Source organism: Bombina bombina, chromosome 11, assembly GCF_027579735.1.
Source record: "Bombina bombina isolate aBomBom1 chromosome 11, aBomBom1.pri, whole genome shotgun sequence".
Taxonomy (NCBI): Eukaryota; Metazoa; Chordata; class Amphibia; order Anura; family Bombinatoridae; genus Bombina; species Bombina bombina.
The window spans coordinates 46,014,742-46,037,262 of NC_069509.1; the positions used below are offsets into that span (position 1 = coordinate 46,014,742).

The 22,521-nt window shown below is 39.5% G+C and overlaps 1 protein-coding gene across 1 annotated transcript in view; it reads left to right on the forward strand.

Annotated features, from left to right (window-relative positions):
• The window catches only part of LOC128641803 (uncharacterized), a 123,657-nt gene extending 101,506 nt beyond the window's left edge, over positions 1-22,151 (forward strand). The window contains exon 8 of the mRNA XM_053694342.1: positions 20,038-22,151. Coding sequence (XP_053550317.1) covers positions 20,038-21,035 — 998 coding nt within the window. The 3' untranslated portion in view covers positions 21,036-22,151. The remainder of the gene's footprint in view (positions 1-20,037) is intronic.
• The last annotated feature ends 370 nt before the right edge of the window (positions 22,152-22,521 follow it).

A 22,521-nucleotide genomic window follows, 5' to 3' on the forward strand; every position in this document is an offset into this window, starting at 1 on the left:
AATCACATTCTCCAGTGGGTGGAGGCTCATGATTGTCTCCTCTCTGCCATCCACATCCCAGGGGTAGACAACTGGGAAGCTGATTTTCTGAGCAGGCAGACTTTTCATCAAGGGGAGTAGGCTCTCCATCCAGAAGTATTCTCAAGTATAACCTTCAGGTGGGGGGTCCTGTAGTTGGATCTGATGGTGTCTCATCTAAACACGAAGGTTCCAAGGTACGGGTCAAGCTCAAGATATCATCAAGCAGTTCTGATTGATGCTCTAGCAGTTCCTTGTGATATCGATCTAGCTTACTTGTTCCCTCTGTTTGCCCTTCTTCCTTGAGTAATAACTTGTATTATCTATCTCCCGTATAGAAATTAACTAGTGAAATCATTGCAAGATTATTGTTTTGTTTCATATAATAAGTCACATGCGGGATTAACTAACTCAAATATTGCTCAAAGGTATATATGGACTATGCAAGTCTGAATACAAAGGATTGAGACTGTATAAAAGAGATCTGAACATTGAGAGGTACATAAAGGACTGGTCGAGTACCATTTTAAACTAAACCTGTACCTCTTAAAAAAAATGTTTATATTAACAACTAAGAACAGAACAAAACATACAACAAAACATACAACAAAACGTAAAACTAAATATTAACACTGGTGGTTTGCCCAAAAGGGCATACTAATTCTCGTTGCAGTGGGTATAACAGGTAATATGCAGCTTTATATAAGATTAAATATATGTATAAGTGGTGCTCACAAAGCAAAGAAACCAAGTGACATTCAGTTGTGCATATATATATATATATATATATATATATATGTACGCATACACACATACATATACATACCCACACATACAAGCCGTTGTAGATGAAACTAATAAAGTGAAACAGCAGGCTTTTATAATATGAGATTAGGTAAGCCAAGGCATCAAATACCAGTTGCATCATTCAATATGAAGAGAGAGGCAGCACTGAAAGATAATTAGCAGGAATGTTTAAGTAATGAACTAAAGGAAAAGGTGACAGTACCTCAGTACTCAAAAAATACTTATTATAAACAAGAAACAATATCACTTAGTCCTGCTCAGACCTTCTGGATGCCAGTATTGCATAGCACAGTATAATTGTTGTTGGGGTCAATCCCCTTTTGTAGATAGCTTTTCTGCAATCCGTGCATTCCTGGTTGGTTCTGGGCAGAACTGTGTGAATATATTAATCCCTAATAATTTTGTTTACTCTGATCTCACACACACCGCACACATCATTTTTTATTCTAAGTTTTAAATGTTTGTTAACACACACAATTTATGTGATACACATCTTCATTTTATCAATTTATAGTAAAGGTTACGTTTTAACATACATCCAGGGTCTGGCTGTAACCGGACTATAGATATTGTTTCTTGTTTATAATAAGTATTTTTTGAGTGCTGAGGTGCTGTCACCTTTTCCTTTAGTTGATACCTCTATATAACTGACAGTCAGCACCCCCCTGTAATAACATATTGTTATAAATATAATCTTACACATTTAGTGCAATCTGCACTGTTTGTTTCTGACATAGATTGCTCTTAAGGGGTTTATATTTGTTGAACTACACTATCTAACTTAATCTAAATGTTTAAGTAATGCTACTAGGGCCCCATCCGATATGCAGCTCCGCCCGCAAAAGCCCTCGACGCCATTTTTTGCGCGGGTTTGGTATCACATATACGGCGTAGCATGAAAGTTACGCGCGTATATTTCAGCCTTCGCCCATATTGTTTTTCCCACAGACTGACATAGAAAACACGCACAATTTGGTATCCAATATACAGCGTAAGTACTTACGTGCGCAGAATTCAGAAAATCTACTCCATTCTCATCTCACCACAAATTGCAGGCGCAGCAACCCTTGCACTGACTTATAAACCAACGTAACTCTCTGAAGGCCTAACAAATGCATGCTCAACAACATACATATCAGCAGCTTGATCTCAAACAGTTAAACCTCTTCCAAGCATTTATTATTCCTGTCCCTGCAAGTGTGTCAAGTGTGTCAAACCAATCACAAACAGCACAACCTCTCAACAGGAAGCCTAAAAAACCCGCCAATGCACATCCTCATTAGCCACCATGTTTTCCCTGCTTTCCATAGAGAGACAATATCATGGGGCACAAGGGGTGCATCATGGGGCACAAGTGGTGCTGGAAGCCCTACAAGCCCCTGTTGTTCCGTCTATACATGCTGATTCTATAGTTGCTGCTGAGGTCCCTGGTCATGGTGCTGCCCCTGCTGCTGCCCCTGCTGCAGCTGTTCATCGAATTACATACTGCGGATTTCCACTGCATGTAAGTGAAACTACTACATCCCACCCCCCTTCCCTTAACCACCCTAATTACTGAAAAGATCTCATTAGTTTAATTCATGTTTAGGTCACTATGATTTATTGACTATCATTAAGAAGAATGAAAATGGATGTTTATACCTTATGTTCACACCTTCTGTAAATACATTATTATTTAGATATATATACCCATGTGCAGGGATAGGCAAGGTGTCCTTCACTAAAGGTCTTTACTTTAGAAAATGTCCGCCACAGCCTTGGCTCATGCCTATCCCTGCCCATGTGTCAATTTCTATTGGATGTGAGAAACCTTGATTTACATCTTAGAAGTGAATATTACTATATGTACCCTTCATACACAACTATGTGATGTGGTTTATAGAACATGAATATGTCATAAACATGATAATATTACCTTTTTTGGCCCATTTCCACACAGGCCTTATTATATGTTTAAACACTATTAGTGTAGTAAAATACCCCTCACATGGATGTGGATGACAATTATATGGTAAATAACAGAGGACAAGATTTATGGTGAACTATAAGAATATTTATTTCTTTTTAGGCTTTTTTGGATGAGGGGGCTGAGGTGACTGTAGTGGATTTCCTTGTTCTCCTGGTTTGTGAAGATTCAGATGATTCTGCTGGAGTGCTGGCCACAGATGATAGGCTGGAGGCAGTGTCCTGCTGGTATGTAAAGTGCTCAACCAACACACCCAAGAGTTGATTTTGTTCCCGCCATCTATTGTCCATCTGCATCTGCATATCAGACAGAATTTGCATCATCTGCGACTGGTTTTGAACAATTCCATTTAATGATGCTGCCATGTCCCTCTGCAGCTCTATGCTACGCTTGTGTAACCTCTCTTGGCTCCTGTGTAACCTCTCTTGGCTCCTGTGAAACCTCTCCTGGCTCCTGTGAAACCTCTCTTGGCCTCTTTGTCTGCTCTCGCAGCTTGTTATGAGCCTCCTCTGGAGTGCAATGTATTCCTCACCCAGGGGAGAATACAATCCATCCACAGGCTCTTGAGCAGCAGGGCTCCTAGGTGCTTGAGGTGCAGGTTCAGCTGTATCTGCTGGTGCTTGAGGGACAACTTCAGCTGCATCTGTTGGTGCTTGAGGGACAACTTCAGCTGCATCTGCTGGTGCTTGAGGGACAACTTCAGCTGCATCTGCTGGTGCTTGAAGAACAACTTCAGCTGCATCTGCTGGTGCTTGAGGAACAACTTCATCTGCATGTGCTTGTGGGACATCTTCATCTGCTGGTGTTTGTGGGAAATCTTCAGCTATATGCTCATCTGCAGATGGTGGAGCTCTCCCAAGGGAAGAGGATGGTGGAGCTCTCCCAAGGGAAGAGGATGGTGGAGCTCTCCCAAGGGAAGAGGATGGTGGAGCTCTCCCAAGAGAAGAGGATGGTGGAGCTCTCCCAAGTGAAGAGGATGGTGGAGCTCTCCCAAGGGAAGAGGATGGTGGAGCTCTCAGGGTGGATTGGTAGTCCCATTGATGACCAGTGTGTGACCACTCAGCCTGTCCAGTTTGCACTTCTTGGGACATACCCTGTGTGTAAAAGCCATGACTGCCCTGATATTGTGTTGGGGGGGGTAAAGACATGGACCCTTTGTGGCTGACTTGGCTCCCCCTCAAAGCCAAAAGAAGAGTATTCCTCTGGCCAGGAATCTTGCCAGGGCTCATATGGCAATAGTTGTGGCATCACTTCTGGGTCCTCAACTGAAGCCATCCAACCCTGCTCATGCCTGGGAGCATAATGTTCACGTGGTTGCCTGTAGACTGGTGGTGGTGGCTGCATGCCTGTGACTCGTGGTGGTGGTGGAGGTGGCGGCATGCCTGTTTGCAGCCTGGTGACAGGAGGTTCTGTGGAGGAGTCAAATGATGAGAGAGATTAGTACAGTCATATATATGTCCATGTGGGCATACAATGTACATTGATACATGCTAGGGCATATACTCATTCTCATGTCAAACTCTATAACATGCATGTGCACAATGTGATTTGTGATATGAGGGATTTTAATCTGCACAGTATACAGGTATGTGTTTCATACAATAGTTATGTGTACATGTCAATGATGAAAAAAATGTGTTCTTTAAGTGACACTATGGTCACACAATTTACTTTAGCCTGATGTAGGCACAGAACCTGCTTTCTGAGCTAAAAGTATTGTGATGGCTATAGTGTCCATTTACTGAAAACTCTTCATGTGGCTTGTGGCCTGTGTTACTCTGAGACATGTTAGTATTGCACTAGTCCACCTCATATCATGAATTGCATTGTGTTAAGTAGCATTAATGTCAAATATAATTGTAGATGTTTTTGTTAGTAGGCCAAATACCATGCTCCTCATTGTGTACATGAATGTGTGACATTAAAGGATGTTATATCTCAAATACATATCATACTGGTGTGTGGGATGTTACTCACCAGCATGAGGTGCTGTGGTTGCAGCCCCTGAGTCACGAGCCCCTGGAAGTCCACGGACTGCTGTGATACTCAGGGACCTGCGTATCATCTCCTGCCAGGTGTTGTATTCTGTGTCCAGGGGTGGACCACCATCTGTTCCCCTCTGGTGCATGGCTTCCTGCCCCATCTTTTCTTTCACCCGACTCTTACAGTCATTCCACCTTTTTTTAAGTCCCTCAACAGTCCTCCTCTGCGGGCCACACTGTTGACGGCATCCTCTACCGCCAACCATGCTGTTTTACACCTTCTGGCAACACCTTTGCCCTTCTCCTGGCCAAAGAGGGCACTGTGGTTGTCCATGATGGCCTGGACTAGGGCAACATTCTCATTGAATGAGAAGTTAGGACATCTCATCCTCTCATCCTCTGCGGACACCTGGCTTGCTCCCCACGATGTCCCTGGTGTGGGTTCCTCCCTATCCTCTCCCTCCTCCCCCCATCTGTCCCCATGTGCACCCTCTGTCCCTCTTCTAGATGTGCCTGGTCTCTGGGCATCTCCCCTCCCATCATCCCTTCTAGCTCTCCCTCTCCACACTCCACTGACGGGGACCCCGCTGCTCCTCCTGTCCTCTACAATACTCCTCTCCCTGCCACTCCTCTCCCCTCCTCCCCTCCGCCCTACCTCTCCCTGCCATCCTCACACTACACACACTCACACACTCACACTCACTCCCAGTTCAATCACACACAATCACAACCAAACACTCAGCCTATCACACTGTAAAATTGAAATAAAATGTGTGAGGTGTTAGAAAAAAAAAAGTGTGGTGTATTTGTATATGTATTTATGCAATATGTGTGCAATATGTAAAAAGATGTGTAAGTGTACAAGCTTAACCAACCAACAATGCGACCTAACTAACTCCTCTGTTTGCGCCTCTCTCTCTACTCTGTCTAATCCTCCACTCCACTGTAGTGTGCTGTAGCTCAACGAACCATCCAGACACACTGAAGAAAATGGCGGCTGCGCATGGGTTTATATATGACTTTTGAATAGCGTAATTATGTGGCGCATTTTTAGATGTAGTCGCAGGTTATTTTTACGAGTGTTAGCCTAATTTGCATAAAACTACTCTTTATTGAGACTTTACGTGGACAAAATACAGGCGTAAGTTACTTGCGACGAGTAAAATGTGTATTTGCGCACTTTTCGGAAGAAACCCAGTTTGTCCTACTTACGCCACTTTAGCATCTGAGGGCGCAGTAGATGTAATACCCCAATGTGCAAGGTGAAATTACGGGCGGCGTGGGTTCCCTTGCTTGCGCCGAAAACTATGCCGTATATCAGATCGCCCCCTAATGTCTAGGCTATACTGTGGAAACAGAGACTGGGCAATCCCAGTATATTAAACACAAGTGATGCATGAGACTGCAAATAATTCTAATAAAGTAAAACCGCATGCTTCTGCATATAGAGTAAACTGAAGTATATAAGAATAGAAAATACAAATTGCATCCTACAATGTAAAAAAAAAAAGAGACAGGATTGAGAAATCATTAACAAGATCTAAAAGCAGTAATACCAATGTCTAGGTTATACTGTGGAAACAAATCAGGAGTTTTCAGCATGGGAAACTGGGCAACCTCAATATGTTAACTCTAAAGTATGTAATTCTAAGAAAGGGAAACCATATTTTCCTACATATACACATAGAAAGCAAAATGAGGTATCAGAGTACAAAATGCAAATTGTTTCATTCAATGTGATGACTGAGACAGCATTGATAGGGAGTGAACAAAATCTACATTGCTGAATACTTGCTGTTGAATATTCAAAATAAAAAAAAAAGGATTGCAGGCATATTTTTTTTATCAAGGTTGTAAGCAACCTGTCATAAGTCATAAGTAAAATGATGGTGCACTGCCATCTCTTTAAAGCAGTCCCTTATGGAAGTCCCAAACATGAGGGGGGTGAATTAATACCCTATCTCTGCAAAAGATATCATCCAACTCCTACACGAGCAGGGAGAGGATGAACTCTGCAAACAAAGCATTAGTGAACAGGACATAAACTGCTCCAAGTGTGGAATGAGAAATATATTGAAGCTGTCCCTGAAAAGGGCCTGCAGAGCTTTACATCTTTTCTATCAAGACAGTCTACCCACCTGTTGCTCCACTGAAATGGTCTGGTAAGTTTATAACACTAAGGGTTCCTCTGAGAGCAGCCAGCTGCTAGTAGCTCCGGAGCTGAAATCAGTAAATCAAATAGGCACAAGTCTGTTACGTTTAAACTGACCTCAGGGCATGTTTCTGCAGTCTTAGGTGGGAGTCTCAGTGATCCAAGAGATATATCCTCTGAGCAGCCGTTATGAGAGTCCAATATGGGAACAGTTAGATTGTCAGCATACTTCACAACATAGCCACGCTGTATTGGGTACTCAGTCATAGAATTTTCCTTGTGATCTTCACACATGGTCATTATCGGTTTGGTGCCTCTCACAACTCCCTGAATTTCCTGGCATAACTCTGAACAGACAGATAGCAATCTGTCCAGTGAAGGTGTAAACAGCGTGGTCAGTTCCTGGATGAGGTTATCTTTGCACATCAGCATGTTGAATCTTACTTTGCATCCAGGATTGTAGGAGGTTTCAGCTGCTGTTTATAAGAGGGCGTCGGCAGTTCTACTGCTGTCTCTTCTCAGGGGCAAGGGCGTGATGTAGGGGCCCTTCACACATCAGGTTTCAGCTGCACCAAGTGCCCGCATAAAATAGGATACCTGCTCAGTAAGAAAAGTAGCATGGGTAAGCTTGTGGCAGCGAGTAATTACTTTTTCTAAGAGCTGTTTTGCAGAGCTCTTTCTTCTTGCTGCCACCCGGTTGCTCCGCCCACCGGAAGTCCTGGCTTATGGACTTTTTATTATTTTTTGTTATTAATAAATGTGTGATTATTTTTGCACTTCACGCCTCAGTCTGATTCCTGGTACCCTGACACTAAGGTAATGTCGGATCACATGATCAATCAATAAATTGTTGTTCCTTCCTTTTGTCCTAAGCCTTCTTCTCAGAAGGAACATTTGTTACACAACCTGGATGTTGTGCATGCTTTAAAATTCTATCTGCAAGCAACCAAAGATTTTCAGCAATCCACTGCCCTGTTTGTTGTTTTCGCTGGTAAGCGTTAGGGCCAGAAGGCCACTTCTACTACTATTTCTCTCTGGTTAAGAAATGTTATCTGGTTAGCTTATGAGACAGATGGACAAAAGCCTCCTGAGAGAATTACGGCTTATTCCACTAGGGCTCTCTTCTTCCTTGGCTTTCAAAAATGAAGCTTCTGTGGAGCAAATCTGCAAGGCGGCCACTTGGTCATCATTGCATACTTTTTCCAAATTTGATACTTTTGCCTCGACTAAAGGCTTCCTTTGGGAGAAAGGAAGCGGTGGTGTCTTCAGTTAAGGTCCACCTGTCTTGTTCTCCCTCCCTTCCATTCTGTGTCCTCTAGGTTGGGTATTGGTTCCCACTAGTAATTGGAATGGATTTGTGGACTCTCCGTGCCATTGGATAGAAAACAAAATGTATGCTTACCTGATAAATGTCTTTCTTTCCTGGCATGGAGGGTCCACGACCTGCCCTTAAATTTGAGTTAATACGACTTTTTTTGTATAAACCTCAGGCACTTCTATACCCTTGTGTCATCTTCTTCTATTTCCATTTTCCTTTGACCGAATGACTGGGAATTATGGGTAATGGGAGTAAGACTTAACAGCTTTGCTGGGGTATTCTTTGCCTCCTCCTGCTGGCCAGGAGTTGAATTCCTACTAGTAATTGGAATGGATTTGTGGACTCTCCATGCCAGGAAAGAAATAAATGTATCAGGTAAGCATAAATTTTGTTTTTCTAAACTGTATTGTATTTTAAAATTGCTCTATAATTAATTGTTTTTTAATTACATGTTTAATTAATGTATTATCTGTACTTTATTTGATTTACACTTCTTTAGAATAATTTTCCTATCTGTTAATATAGTTAAGTTGATAAAACATAAAATTGTCCCAAAACCTAACCCTTTCCACATGTCCGGAGCACTATATGGCAGGAATAAAGTGCTGCCATCTAGTGCTCTTGCTAATGCATAACATTCTAGCAAAACTAATGCCTTGTACTGCTGCAAACACATATAGGGGGGTAGTTATCAACGTGTCTATTTTACCTGCCTTCGCCGGTTCAATACGCCTGCCTAAGCTCGCCTACCATCGCCGCCGCGGACCTGCAAAAATTCGCCTAAGTTATCAAAAAAGCTGTCAAAAAGCAGCGCACCAAGTACGGGGAGATGAGCAGCGGATTGTGAGAGTTATCACTCATCTGATCTCGCTGCTCTTCGGCTTTTTGACAGCTTTCTTGCTAGCCTGTCACTAAGCACCCACACTAACTACACTGTTCTACCCCCTATACCGGCGCCCCCGGAGCCCCCCGCAACTAAATAAAGTTACTAACCCCTAAACCGCCGCTCCTAGACCCCGCCGCAACTCTTATAAATGTATTAACCCCTAAACCGCCACTCCCGGACACCGCCGCAACCTACATTATACCTAGTAACCCCTATCCTGCCCCCCTATACCGCCGCCCTCTATAATAAAGTTATTAACCCCTATCCTGCCGATCCCAGACCTCACCGCAACTAAATAAATAGTTTAACCCCTAAACCGCCGCTCCCGGACCCCGCCGCAACCTATATTAAACTTATTAACCCCTAATCTGCCCCCCTACACCGTCGCCACCTATAATACATTTATTAACCCCTATCCTGCCCCCCACTCCACCGCCGCCACTGTAATAAAATTATTAACCCCTAAACCTAAGTCTAACACTAACCCTAACACCCCCCTAACTTAAATATTAATTAAATAAATCTAAATAATATTTCTATTATTAACTAAATGAATCCTATTTAAAACTAAATACTTACCTTTAAAATAAACCCTAATATAGCTATTTATATTTATTTTATAGCCCTGTAAAATAAATATAAATCCTAAAATACTGTAGCTACAATGTAATTATTAATTATATTGTAGCTATCTTAGGGTTTATTTTACAGGTAAGTATTTAGTTTTACATAGGAATAATTTATTAAAGTATAGTGTAGTGTTAGGTGTAATTGTAACTTAGGTTAGTTTTTATTTTACAGGTAAATTTCTCTTTATTTTAGCTAGGTAAGCTATTAAATAATTAATAACTATTTAATAACTATTGTACCTAGTTAAAATAAATTGAAAGTTACCTGTAAAATAAAATCCTAAGATAGCTACAATATAATTATTATTTATATTGTAGCTATATTAGGGTTTATTTTATAGGTAAGTATTTAGTTTTAAATAGGATTAACTTAGTTAATAAGAGAATATTATTTAGATTTATTTAATTATTATTTAAGTTAGGGGGGTTTTAGGGTTAGTGTTAGACTTAGGTTTAGGGGTTAATAATTTTATTACAGTGGCGGCGGTGTAGGGGGGGCAGGATAGGGGTTAATAAATGTATTATAGGTGTAGGGGGGGCAGATTAGGGGTTAATAAGTTTAATATAGGTTGCGGCGGGGTCCTGGAGCGGCGGTTTAGGGGTTAAACTATTTATTTAGTTGCGGCGAGGTGCGGGATCAGCAGGATAGGGGTTGATAACTTTATTATAGAGGGCGGCGGTATGGGGGGGCAAGATAGGGGTTAATAGGTATCATGTAGGTGGCGGCGGGGTCTGGGAGCGGCAGTTTAGGGGTTAATACATTTATTATAGTTGCGGTGGGCTCCGGGAGCGGCGGTTTAGGGGTTAATACATATATTATAGTTGCGTCGGGGACCGGGAGCGGCGGTTTAGGGGTTAACATATTTATTATAGCTTGCGGTGGGCTCCGGGAGCGGCGGTTTAGGGGTTAATCAGTTTATTAGAGCGGTGGTGGGCTCCGGGAGCGGCGGTTTAGGGGGTAATACATTTATTTAGTTGCGGCGGTGTAGGGGGGACAGATTAGGGGTGTTTAGACTCAGGGTACATGTTAGGGTGTTAGGTGCAGACATCTCCCATAGAAATCAATGGGATATCTGGCAGCAGCGAACATGAACTTTCGCTATGGTCAGACTCCCATTGATTCCTATGGGATCCGCCGCCTCCAGGGCGGCGGATTGAAAACCAGGTACGCTGGGCCGGAAAAGTGCCGAGCGTACCTACTAGTTTTTTGATAACTAGCAAAAGTAGTCAGATAGTGCCGCACTTGTGTGCGGAACATCTGTAGTGACGTAAGAATCGATCTGTGTCGGACTGAGTCCGGCGGATCGAAGCTTACGTCACTAAATTCTACTTTTGCCGGTCTCTAGCCTTTGATAACTAAGGCGAATCAGCCTCGCCACAAATACGCTGCGGAATTCCAGCGTATTTGAGGTTGACGGCTTGATAACTACCCCCCATACTCTCCTGAACTTACCTTCCTGCTTGTCAACAAAGGATACCAAGAGACCAAAGAAAATTTGATCATAGAAGTAAATTGGAAAGTTGTTTCAAATGACATGCTTTATCTGAATCATGAAATAAAAAAAGTGGGTTTCATGTTCCTTTAAGATTAGGACCAGAAAAAAATGCAGAATCTTAGCTTTCAGTAGAAAAATTATATATCGTCTTCATTTTTCCCTATTCAGCTGTTATTTCTGGGGTTAAATAATCAAAATGAATTAATTTTAAATGTTGTTTTCTATAAGAGGTAGACACTGCTTAATTATCTGATCTAAATATGTAAATTAAAATAATAATAATAATGAGGTATGCTCAGGAGTGTGCACCTGCCTTGCGCATTACACCAAGATTACAAGTTGTGCGGTAAATCCGTTGCATACATACCGTGCAAAATGGGTCCGTACCGCTATTTCCATAGTGCCGCCATAACAAGTCACCATAAAACTTTCTTTTGTTGTGCGGTATGGTGCGTTAAGCCGCATACCGCACAAAATCCAATTCTGACCTGGTGTGCTTGTGCACGTATTCTGCCATAGAGATCAATATTAGAAAAAAAAACCTAACACCTGCGATTGCGAAATCACTACTGCATTTTCTCATTCCCCATTGAAGTCTATGGAGAAAAGAAACACCCTAACATAAACCCCTAGTCTAAAAAACCCTAAATCGCCAAAACTAAATAAAACTATTAACCTCTAAACCGCCATTCTCCACATCACCAACACTAAATAAACTGATTAACCTCTAAACCGCTGTCCTCCCACATCACCAACACTAAATAAACTGATTAAAGGGACAGTCTACCATAGAATTGTTATTGTTTTAAAATATAGAGAATCCCTTTATTACCCATTCCCCAGTTTTGCACAAACAACAGTTATATTAATGTACTTTTTACCACTGTGATTACCTTGTATCTAGGAACCTTCTTCCAGCCCCCTGATCACATGACTGTGACTGTTTATTATCTATTGTCTTAAATTTAGCATTGTTTTGTGCTAGATCTTAAATAACCCCCTGTGCCTAAACACAGTGTTATCTATATAGCCCACGTGTACTTTCTGTCTCTTTGTGTTGAAAAGAGATTTAAAAAGCATGTGATAAGAGGCAGCCCTCAAAGGCTTAGAAATTAGCATATGAGCCTACCTATGTTTAGTTTAATCTAAGAATACCAAGAGAAAAAAGCAAATTTGATGATAAAAGTAAATTGGAAAGTTGATTAAAATTAAAAGTCCTATTTGAATAATGAAAGTTTAATTTATACTAGACTGTCCCTTTAACCTCTAAACCACCATCCCTCCACATTGGCAACACTAAATTAACAGATTAACCCCTAAACTGCCATCCACCCACATCACTACCACTAAAATAAACATATTAATCCCTAAACCGCCACCCCCCCACATCACTACTACTAAAATAAACCTATTAACCCCTAAACCACAATCGCCCCACATCGCTACTGCTAAAATAAACCTATTAACCCCCACATTGCAACTACCTAAATTAAACTATTAACCCCTAAAGCTAACACCCCCTAACTTTAAATTAAAGTTACAATATACTAACTACCTTAAAATTAATAAAATCATACCTGTCAAAAAATAAAACCTAAGCTTAAACTACAAAAAAACTCTCATTACAGAAAATAATAAAAATCTAAAATTACACAAAATAAAAAAACCTAACATTACAAAAAATAACAAATGAAATTATCCAAAATAAAAAAAGGTATTCCTAATCTAATCCCCCCTTAAGAAAAAAAAACACCTCAAAATAAAAAAACCCTAATCTATAAATAAATTACCAATAGCCCTTAAAAGGGCCTTTTGTAGGGCATTGCCATAAATTTAGCAGCTCTTTTTCCCTTAAAAATGCAATATACCAGAAGTAATATAGCAGCAAGTCCAGAGGTACTGCCTTATTCCCCAAAAAAGTATAACAACCAAGGTGGTCTACGGCACTGTAATAAAAGTTCACTTTATTGGTAACAGATTAAAATGAACAAGTGACGTTTCGGGGTCTCCCCCTTAATCATACAAGTTGTACAAACATTTCAAACAGCTTTATAAAGGCGAATTGGTGCCAGATTCACACTTTTTAGACTTCTACTGCCATCTACTGGACTCCATAGGTAACTGCTGTTACACTTTCATGTCAATGAATATAATAATAATATAATATATTTTCTGTTGCTTTTATAGTCAAATGCCAAATATTTCTAAATTCGCCAAAATTCCTTAAAATTAAAAATGTATTGTATAAGAACATACACTAGGATGCTAGCTATCTTGTTTACAAATTACTGAATATAGAAGTAATCTACCAACATATTGTTAGATCATAGTCCTTATTTAGGCCCTTAGGTCTAAGTGTTTCCAACCTGTGAATCCATTTCATCTCCCTCTGTTTTAGGAGCTTTTCCTTATCCATTCCATTTCTTTCTGGCCCTACATGATCAATTACCTTCCACGTTAACTAACTGACTTATCTACAAAATGCGCCGATAGAGGAGCCTCTAAATGTTTACACCTGTTGTTCGATCTATGTTGGCTCAATCTATCTTTTATTTTTCTAGTAGTTTCCCCCAAATAAATTAGAGAACACGGACATTTGATGAGGTAAATTATATATTTTGATTCACAAGTGTAAAAACATCACAGCAAGATATTAACATGCTTGATTTTGAGATTGATAAGGATTTACAGAGATTCTATCGCAACATTAAGTTGAAAGTTTGGCATGCTGTAAAAATAGAAATAACACTGCTATACTATCTAGCCCTAAAGATGAAAAAGAATGGTCTTTGAAAAAAAACTAGGTTTGTAGAAGAAAAGCACATTTAACCCTGTAGTTAATGACCATAGCATCAGTACGTTCATGAAATTGGTTAACAGAGATTTGAATGCATTAAAAAAGAAAGTTAAGCGTAAAAAAAGTCTTTGGTAAACCTGATTTCAATCACATTAACAACTTTACAAAACTTCATAGACAGCCATTATCAAACCTTAAGAGAAATTCTAACATAATATTCAAGGGAGCGGACAAGGGAGGTGCCACTGTAGTCCTGGACAAGTCCTATTACATCACAGAGATAAACACACAATTGAATTATATTGATACATATAAGGTTTTGTCACATGATCCTATCATTGAAATACAAAAAGATCCTTGATTTGAATAGCCAATAGAATTTCAGTAGCTCTCATCCTATTGGCTGAATTTGAACAGCCAATAGGAATTATGTAGCTCTCATCCTATTGACTGATTTGAATTTCCAAAACCAAATCAGCCTATAGGAATTAAAGGGACGCCATTTTGAATTGCGTAACTTGCATTGAAGATTCAGTATGAACCGCCGGGATGAAGATCCTTCAAGCGGGACTTCAACAACATTAAATGGATCTTCAGGGGTTAGTGTTAGGATTTTTTTTTTTTTTTTTATAATAGTTTTTATTGAGGTTCTTGAATAAGCATACAGACAATTGCAAACAATAAAGTATAGGACTTAACATAGCAGTAATATACATTATGCTCCTAAAGTAAACACACTCTGATTGACTCTGTTCCAATGGAGCCACTGAGATCTAAGACAGAAATACATCAAACGTCCTAATAAATGATTACAAACCCATCTGATGCTAAACATAAAAAGTCAAACATAAATGAAAGAAAGACCTCATATTTTCAAATTTCTTTCCTGAGATACTTCCCTTAATGAACATTCAAAACATCTTGGGTTTAAATGTCTGCAAAGGAATTGGTTAGGTAGATATAATACCAAGGTGAACACTATGTGTAAACTAAAAAATCGTATAGGCGCTACTTAGGGAGGTATAACACCCTGGTAAATGTGAGATGCAAACTGAATAATTGTGGAGGTGTTGCTTAGGGAGATATACCAATCAGGTAAATAACAGATGTAAACTAAATAATTATATGGGAGTTGCTTAGGGAGATATACCAACAGGGTAAACCTCAAATGTAAGCTCAGTATTTGTATAAGAAGTGCTCAGGGAAATAGAACAGCATGGTAAACATCAACTGTGAACTTAGTATTTTATTTCTGAGAAAGAAATTAATACTTAACAAACTTGCGCAGCTTGGGAAGGGAAGTGAAGCTAATATAATTGTGTATTGCAAGATATGATCGTAAGAAGGGGAAGTAAGGTGTGGTATTGGTTAGAGAAACCACATAATTCACTCTCCTGAAATAGGAGGTATATTAAAGGAGGGGGGGGGAGGTGGTAAGTTAAGCATGATAGGCAGAACATATAAGCAGACGCTGTATCAAGTCTAGGAATGACGCAAACGCCTTGCTGTATGAAAAAAAAAAAAAAAATTTCAGTGGGCGCATTATGTGCTAGCGGGCATATTGTATGCGTGTGTGGGGAAGAAATGGCAATTCAAGTATGTTAGATAAACATATAGGCAAAGCACAATAACTCAATCCAAGCAATAAGTATATACTAGCATTTGCACTGTAGAGGAGAACTGTAGTTCTCTTTTCCCCTAAGTTGGGACCTGGCTACTGAGTGTGGGCCCTACACCCAGCGCAGGTGACCTGTGGCATCTGGGGGATATTTATGGTAGAAGGGGATGAGCATATGGTGAGTTCTAAAAATGGCTAAACAGGAATAAACATGCTAGGAGCAGAGCCTAAATATCATATAGCTGATCCAAGGAAGTGGGTAGGTATACAGAAACGGGGTAGGGCTAAGCTGTAAGCCACATGGTATATGTTAGGGTGAAGGCTACAAATTCATATCGCTATAGATCTATGGGGCAGTTTCAAAACTTAAATTAGGTGACTCAGAGAATTAAGTTAGGGTGTAAATAGCTGACCATCCACAGCAATGTTCACCAGAGCAATTAACTGTATGTCTAGCACAACAATATGTATAGGAGAACACTGCTAGGTTTGTCCTTATCCCTTATGAATCCAAGGTTAAGGTCTAAACGTGTCTGTGTGTGAAAAAGGAATACTTTGTTCAGAGTGCATATAAATCTAGCTATAGCAAAATTTGGTTGCCAGGGCAGGGAGTCTAATCTATATTGTAGTAGTGAGATGTACGAAACATACATATCAGATAAACAAACAAGTCCGTAAGAAACAATATAGTGTATGGCGGAGAGAACAGGACATAATACATACAAACTCACTGAAGAAGCATATAACCAAGAATATTTAAGCTGGCCAATTTTTAACTGATTGCATAGACAGACACAGTTACTAGGGGAGTGCCAAGAGTACAAATAACATAAAGTGTGTGTTACAATAGGATGAATATAAAGTGTAAAACAAGCAGGTATAAGTTACATACATGGTTTCTATTACGTTCAATGCATATGCTGTTGTCATACATTAGAAAGTGAATCAGGCAAGCTATTAGCAAAGAATATGGGTGAGTAGCAATTACTCAGTCTAGCAAGTCAGTAAAAAACAATAAAGTGTATGGTGGAGAGAGCAGGACATAATACATATAAACTCATAGAACCAGGGATATTTAAGCTAGCAAATATTTAACTGATTGCAAAAACAAACACAGTTAACCTGGGACATATATAAAGTAATGAAATTGTTCAAAAGAGTATGCAATAGAGCATACTATATCACACTATTAGGCGCTCTCTCTTTCCTGTCTCCTTATATAAAGTAAACCTGACGCAGTTATCACCCTTCCTAAGTAACACATATATAACCCTGCAGTTAAATTGGTAAGAGTAAGATTCTGGCAATAGGGGTAAATTTCAGTAAGTACTTTGTTGTGCACAATAAACAAACTGGGGAGTAAAACTATAAAATACTAATGTATAGCAAAGAAGCTTTAAGCAAACATAGATTTCTAACCAACTTATACTGGACAGTCCAGGAATAGTCAAACACGCCGCCACCACAGTCAATGTCACTCAGAAGTCCGCAGTAGGTGTAGTGGACTTGGTGGAATACAGGACTGTCCCTTTAACCAATGCCTCTAGGGATCGTTACTTCTGTACCCGGCAACAATAGCCGCTCTAAATAGCCAGCGGTGCTTGTGTTTAATTGTACATGTGCTTGCAGGTTCCGTCTCGCAGCCCCATGAGAGGGAGGCTTTCTGAGCGATTCCGCCATTTCTGCAACATAGTTCCAATCAGGGGGATATATTCCCATACCAGGGAGTTGGACTGCAATGCTCCGTTCTTGAGTAGTGGCACTGTGATGTACCTTGCCATACTGAGGCCCCTGCGATATTAGTTGTTGTTCCTGGGGAAGTGGCACAGCCGTTTTCTGAGGGTGAACCATCATTTGTTTCATGTTTAGGGATTTTACCCTAGTATTAATGCATGTTTGAGCCGTTGCGCTATGCATAGCGAGCTGGGTAATGTAGTTTTGTATCTCAGGCTTCTCGGCATCCTCATCTGAGCTATCCTTACTGTTTACTGCGTCAGTAGTTTGGAACGCTCGTTTGAGCGAATCTTCAAATGCAGTTTGGTACCCAGCTAGAAGGTTGCCGATCTCCGCAATTATATGTGCTGCCATATCCATGCTGAGGTTTTATTGCGATACCTGTCCTTGCAATCAATAAGGCACTAAACAGCTGGTTTCTCCCCTCACTTCGATCTCCACATGGAGAAAAACATGGCCGATCTCAAGATCATTTTTCAGGCTAGGCATCAGAGTAGCGAAATTTCGGACATAGAGCGTTCTTCCGCTTTTAGTATTAAACTCTTGGAACAATTAAGCTTGCATCATCACAATATTGAAGTGGTGTAAGGGCCTGAACGGTCGCTAGATTTGACTTTTATATGGTAAATAGTTGGAGCTGCTGTGATGTGCGACCGCTCAGGCTCATAGGTGGCTCCTCCCCCAGTGTTAGGATTTTTTAAACTTTTTTTGGGGTGTTTTTTTTTTTTAGTTTAGGGTTTGGGCTTTTCGTAAAAGAGCTAAATGCCCTTTTCAGGGCAATGCAAAAGAGCTAAATGCCCTTTTAAGGGCAATGCCTATACAAATGCCCTTTTCAGGGCAATGATTAGCTTAGGTCTTTTTTTAGATAATTGTTTTTGTATTTTGTGTGTTTGGGCGGTGGGGGTTTGTATACTGTTAAGGGGTGTTTGTTTTTCTTTCCTAGGAAAAGAGCTGTTATCTTTAGGGCAATACCCTACAAAAGGCCCTTTTAAGGGGCCACAAAAAGGCCCTTTTAAGGACCCTTGGTAGTTTATTATAGATTAGGTTTTTTTATTTTGGGGTTGTTTTCTTTTTTTTTTTTTTTAAAAAGGGTATTAGAATAGGAATAATTTGTATTATTTGGTATTATATAATTTGTTATTTTTTTGTAATGGTAGATTTTTATTTTTGTAATGTTAGGTTTTAGTGTAAGGCAGCTTAGGTTTATTTCACAGGTAAGTTTGTATTTATTTTAACTAGGTAGTTAGTAACTAGTCTACCTAGTTAAAATAAATACAAACTTACCTGTGAAATAAAAATAAAACCTAAGCTAGCTACAATGTAACTATTAGTTATTTTGTAGCTAGCTTAGGTTTTATTTCACAGGTAAGTATGTATTTAGTTTTAAATAGGTATTATTTAGTTAATAATTGTAACTTTAATTTAGCTCTATTTTAATTATGTTAAAGTTAGGGGGTGTTAGGGTTACGTTAGGGTTAGTAGTTTTATTTTGGTGGCAGCGATATCGGGAGCAGCAGATTAGGGGTTAATAACATTATGTAGGTGTCAGCGATGTAGGGGGCAATATAAGGGTTAGGGTTATCGTCAAAACATAACTTTTTTCCCCATATATATCAATAGGGCTGCGTTATGGAGCTTTTCAGGTTTTTTTCTGACCCGCTCTCCCCATTGATGTCTGTGGGGAAAGCGTGCACGAGCACGTCAAAACAGCGCTTATATTTTGTGTGGTATGGAGCTCAATGCAACCATATCGCACTCACAAGCCGGCTGTCTCAAAACTTGTAATGGCTGCGCTATAGGGGGTGAAATAACACAACTTTTGTTGTGTTCGTTAAATTCCTTATAGTGCGCATAACTCATAATCTACCTGTTACTTTGTAAGTGTTTTCTTGTAAACTGCTGGTGCAATGCTGCCAACTGCACATTCGCCGCTAGCAGGGCGTGTCAATCATTCTGATCGGATTGTGATGATTGCAGTCCGTCATATGTCACTATGCAATTGTTAATATTACAGTGATTTATAATTTATCCATTCTGTGATATACAATATGTATAGAGATGATACTTGTATTTCTGTCAAATTTATGTTAACCAAAATATAATAAAGCAGAAAGAAAATAGCTTCAGTAAAATATCCTAAAGTATAGTGCATTAATAATCAGGTCTTATCCAGCTATTTACTGTAGACCTCTGTTTCTATGTCTGGTTTATTGGCTTCAAGCAATGTAGCAAATTAACAGCAACTTCCTCTAAACAATCTAAAACCTATTAGGTACATGGTCAGCCCCCATCATTTTTTTTGCCTGTAGCTGGCCTGTCTTAAAGCAGCAGGTGTATCTAAGCAAAGTTCCAGGGGTTCTAGACCATTCATTTCTGGGGTGCTAACAAAGATGGACACAAATTTATATATCTTGGTTCAGGGTGGCACCTCTGACACTACTACGTATTACTGTCTTCATTTCTTTTGGGGGCATGTAAAAAAGGACTGTTTTGCAAATTCAGGGTAGCTGGGGGAGTTACAATAAAGAATAGAGATATTAGGCAGCTCTTAGTACTTTGCAAGAACACCCACAAATAAAATGCCACAGATTGTTACCACTTCATATATTTTAATAATGCATACCTATTTTGCAGATGCAATGAGAAGAACTATGAATAAAAATATTCCAATATCAGCAGAAAAAAAGGAACCAATAGGAAGGACAGAAACTATAGAGCAAAAGAGTACAAGGCTAGGAGAAGTTTTAGTGCCAAAAGGACCTTCTAGTGAGTGGAATAATATATCATCATCAGAAAGTCATTCAAGTGTGGAGACTGCTGAATCAGAAACAAGAGAAGCTTCCAAACAGAAGACTGAAGACACAGCACCAGAAAATTATAAAAGTATGGATATTGCTTACGCAAAAACAAGAGAAGCTTCTAATGAGAAGAGTGATGACTTGGTTGAGGAATCAGAAACAAGAGAAGCTTCTAAACAGAAGACTGATGACTCAGCTGACGAATCAGAAACAAGAGAAGCTTCTAATGAGAAGAATGATGGCTCAGTTGAGGAATCAGAAACAAGAGAAGCTTATAATGAGAAGAATGATGGCTCAGTTGAGGAATCAGAAACAAGAGAAGCTTCTAATGAGAAGAATAATGCCTCAGTTAAGGAAACAATAACAAGAGAAGCTTCTAAAAATAAGAGTGATGACTCAGTTAATAAATCAGAATCAGGAGAAGATTCAAATCTGAAGAGTGATGGCTCAGTTGAGGAATTAGAAACAAGAGACGCTTCTAAAAAGAAGAGTGATGACTCAGTTAAGGAATCAGAATCAGGAGAAGGTTCAAATCTGAAGAGTGATGGCTCAGTTGAGGAATTAAAAACAAGAGAAGATTCTAATAAGAAGAGTGATGGATCAGTTGAGGAATCAGAATCAGGAGAAGGTTCTAATCAGAAGAGAAATGGCTCAGTTGAGGAATCAGAATCAGGTGAAGGTTCTAAACAGAAGAGAAATGGCTCAGTTGAGGAATCAGAAACAAGAGAAGCTTCTAAACAGAAGAGTGATTCCCCAGCATCAGACAGGCATTCTAATATGGAGTTTGCTGAGTCAAAACATGTAGAAGATCCTAATCAACCATTGGGAACTTGATTCATCTACTTAGGACAGTGTCAGACCAGCAGTTTAAGGGCCTACTTGTTTGAAAAAACAAGTGTTAAATTGTCACCACAAGGTCCTTTTAGTAAAGAAACTGTGCAATCAGCAGCAATAGGACTTTTTATCAATGAAAATGACAAATCAGCAGCCTGGGTCCCCACAAGATCTGACAATGTGCTGTGCACAGGGAAACAGAAGAACAGGAATGTTTCCTGATGCAACATCAGGCTAAGTTACAATTACTAACCAACCAAACAACTTAAAAAAACAATAAGACAAAAAGAAATAGAAGGGTGCTGTTGACCTCTGCTTGTTCTTCAAATGTACATTTTATTTGGGTAAATGTATTCAACTCTCTATGCAATTTAGTTCATAAAGGAGAATTAATTAAATTGATGTATAAGAAAAATAATAATGTATGCCCATCTGTAATGAATTAAAAGGTCAATTTTCTGTAGCTGGTGTGCTAAAAACTTTTGTTTTTTCAAGAAGGAATGCACTGTGTATGTTTCCCCTTTGATAATCCAGAACCCCCCTAAAAAATAAGCTTGTCTGATGCAAAAGAGAGAATTTTATTGCCACAACCTGTCAGCACCGGCATTGATGAAACACAGGGTCTTTTTTCAAGGACCTAAGGAATAATGCCTCAGAAACATAAAGAATGCAATATGTATGTGTTTGGTATCAAAATACTCCTCACAACATCACTAAAATATTGCCTTTCTGTGTATATGAAGTAGATGTACATAGCAGAAGTTATAAGGTGTTCTATAATTTAAGCCAAAGTTGCTGAGCTTTATGACCCGTAGTAAAAGAGAAGGGTAGATATTTCCCTAGCCCCCTCTGCAAAAAGGTTAGATCAAGCAATTTGATATCATGGAAACAAGTAAATGTTGTGCTTAAAAATTCAAGTTGTTCATTTTACTTGGGAGGCTGCTACAGCGTGAGTAACCATTTATCTTGCCCATCTCCCTTGCTAGGAAAGTATTAGGTCTGTTATTTCTCCTTTTTATTTTAAAACTTTGCTCGTGTATAACTCTATTTGTTAACATCTTTTTATTAATAATACAATGTGCTCAACTTTTCGCATAATAAATCATCCACTTATTACATTTTTTCCTTTGTCTAATATTTCAACCACGTTACTGAAAGAGACTGGTAGTATTATTACTGTGATTTTAGGTTATGTTTTTGCTAAATTGTATTCTGGGAGTTAAGTTGTTAGTCTGGGTTTTTCCTTGGGATTTCCCATAAATAAATCATAAGTGGTGGCAGCTTATTTAGTTTGGGTGACAGTTAAGGGGAGTTTTTGGTATTTTTCTATGTCTAGGACAGACTAGAGAGTGTTGTTAACCCTTGCACTCCCTGAACTAACAAAAGATAGTAGTATCCAGCACTGAGACCCAGGAAACAGGAGACCGGTGCAAGTAACTGCCAACTTGCAGGCAATGGTATAAAACACAAACAAGGTGGTCTCCTT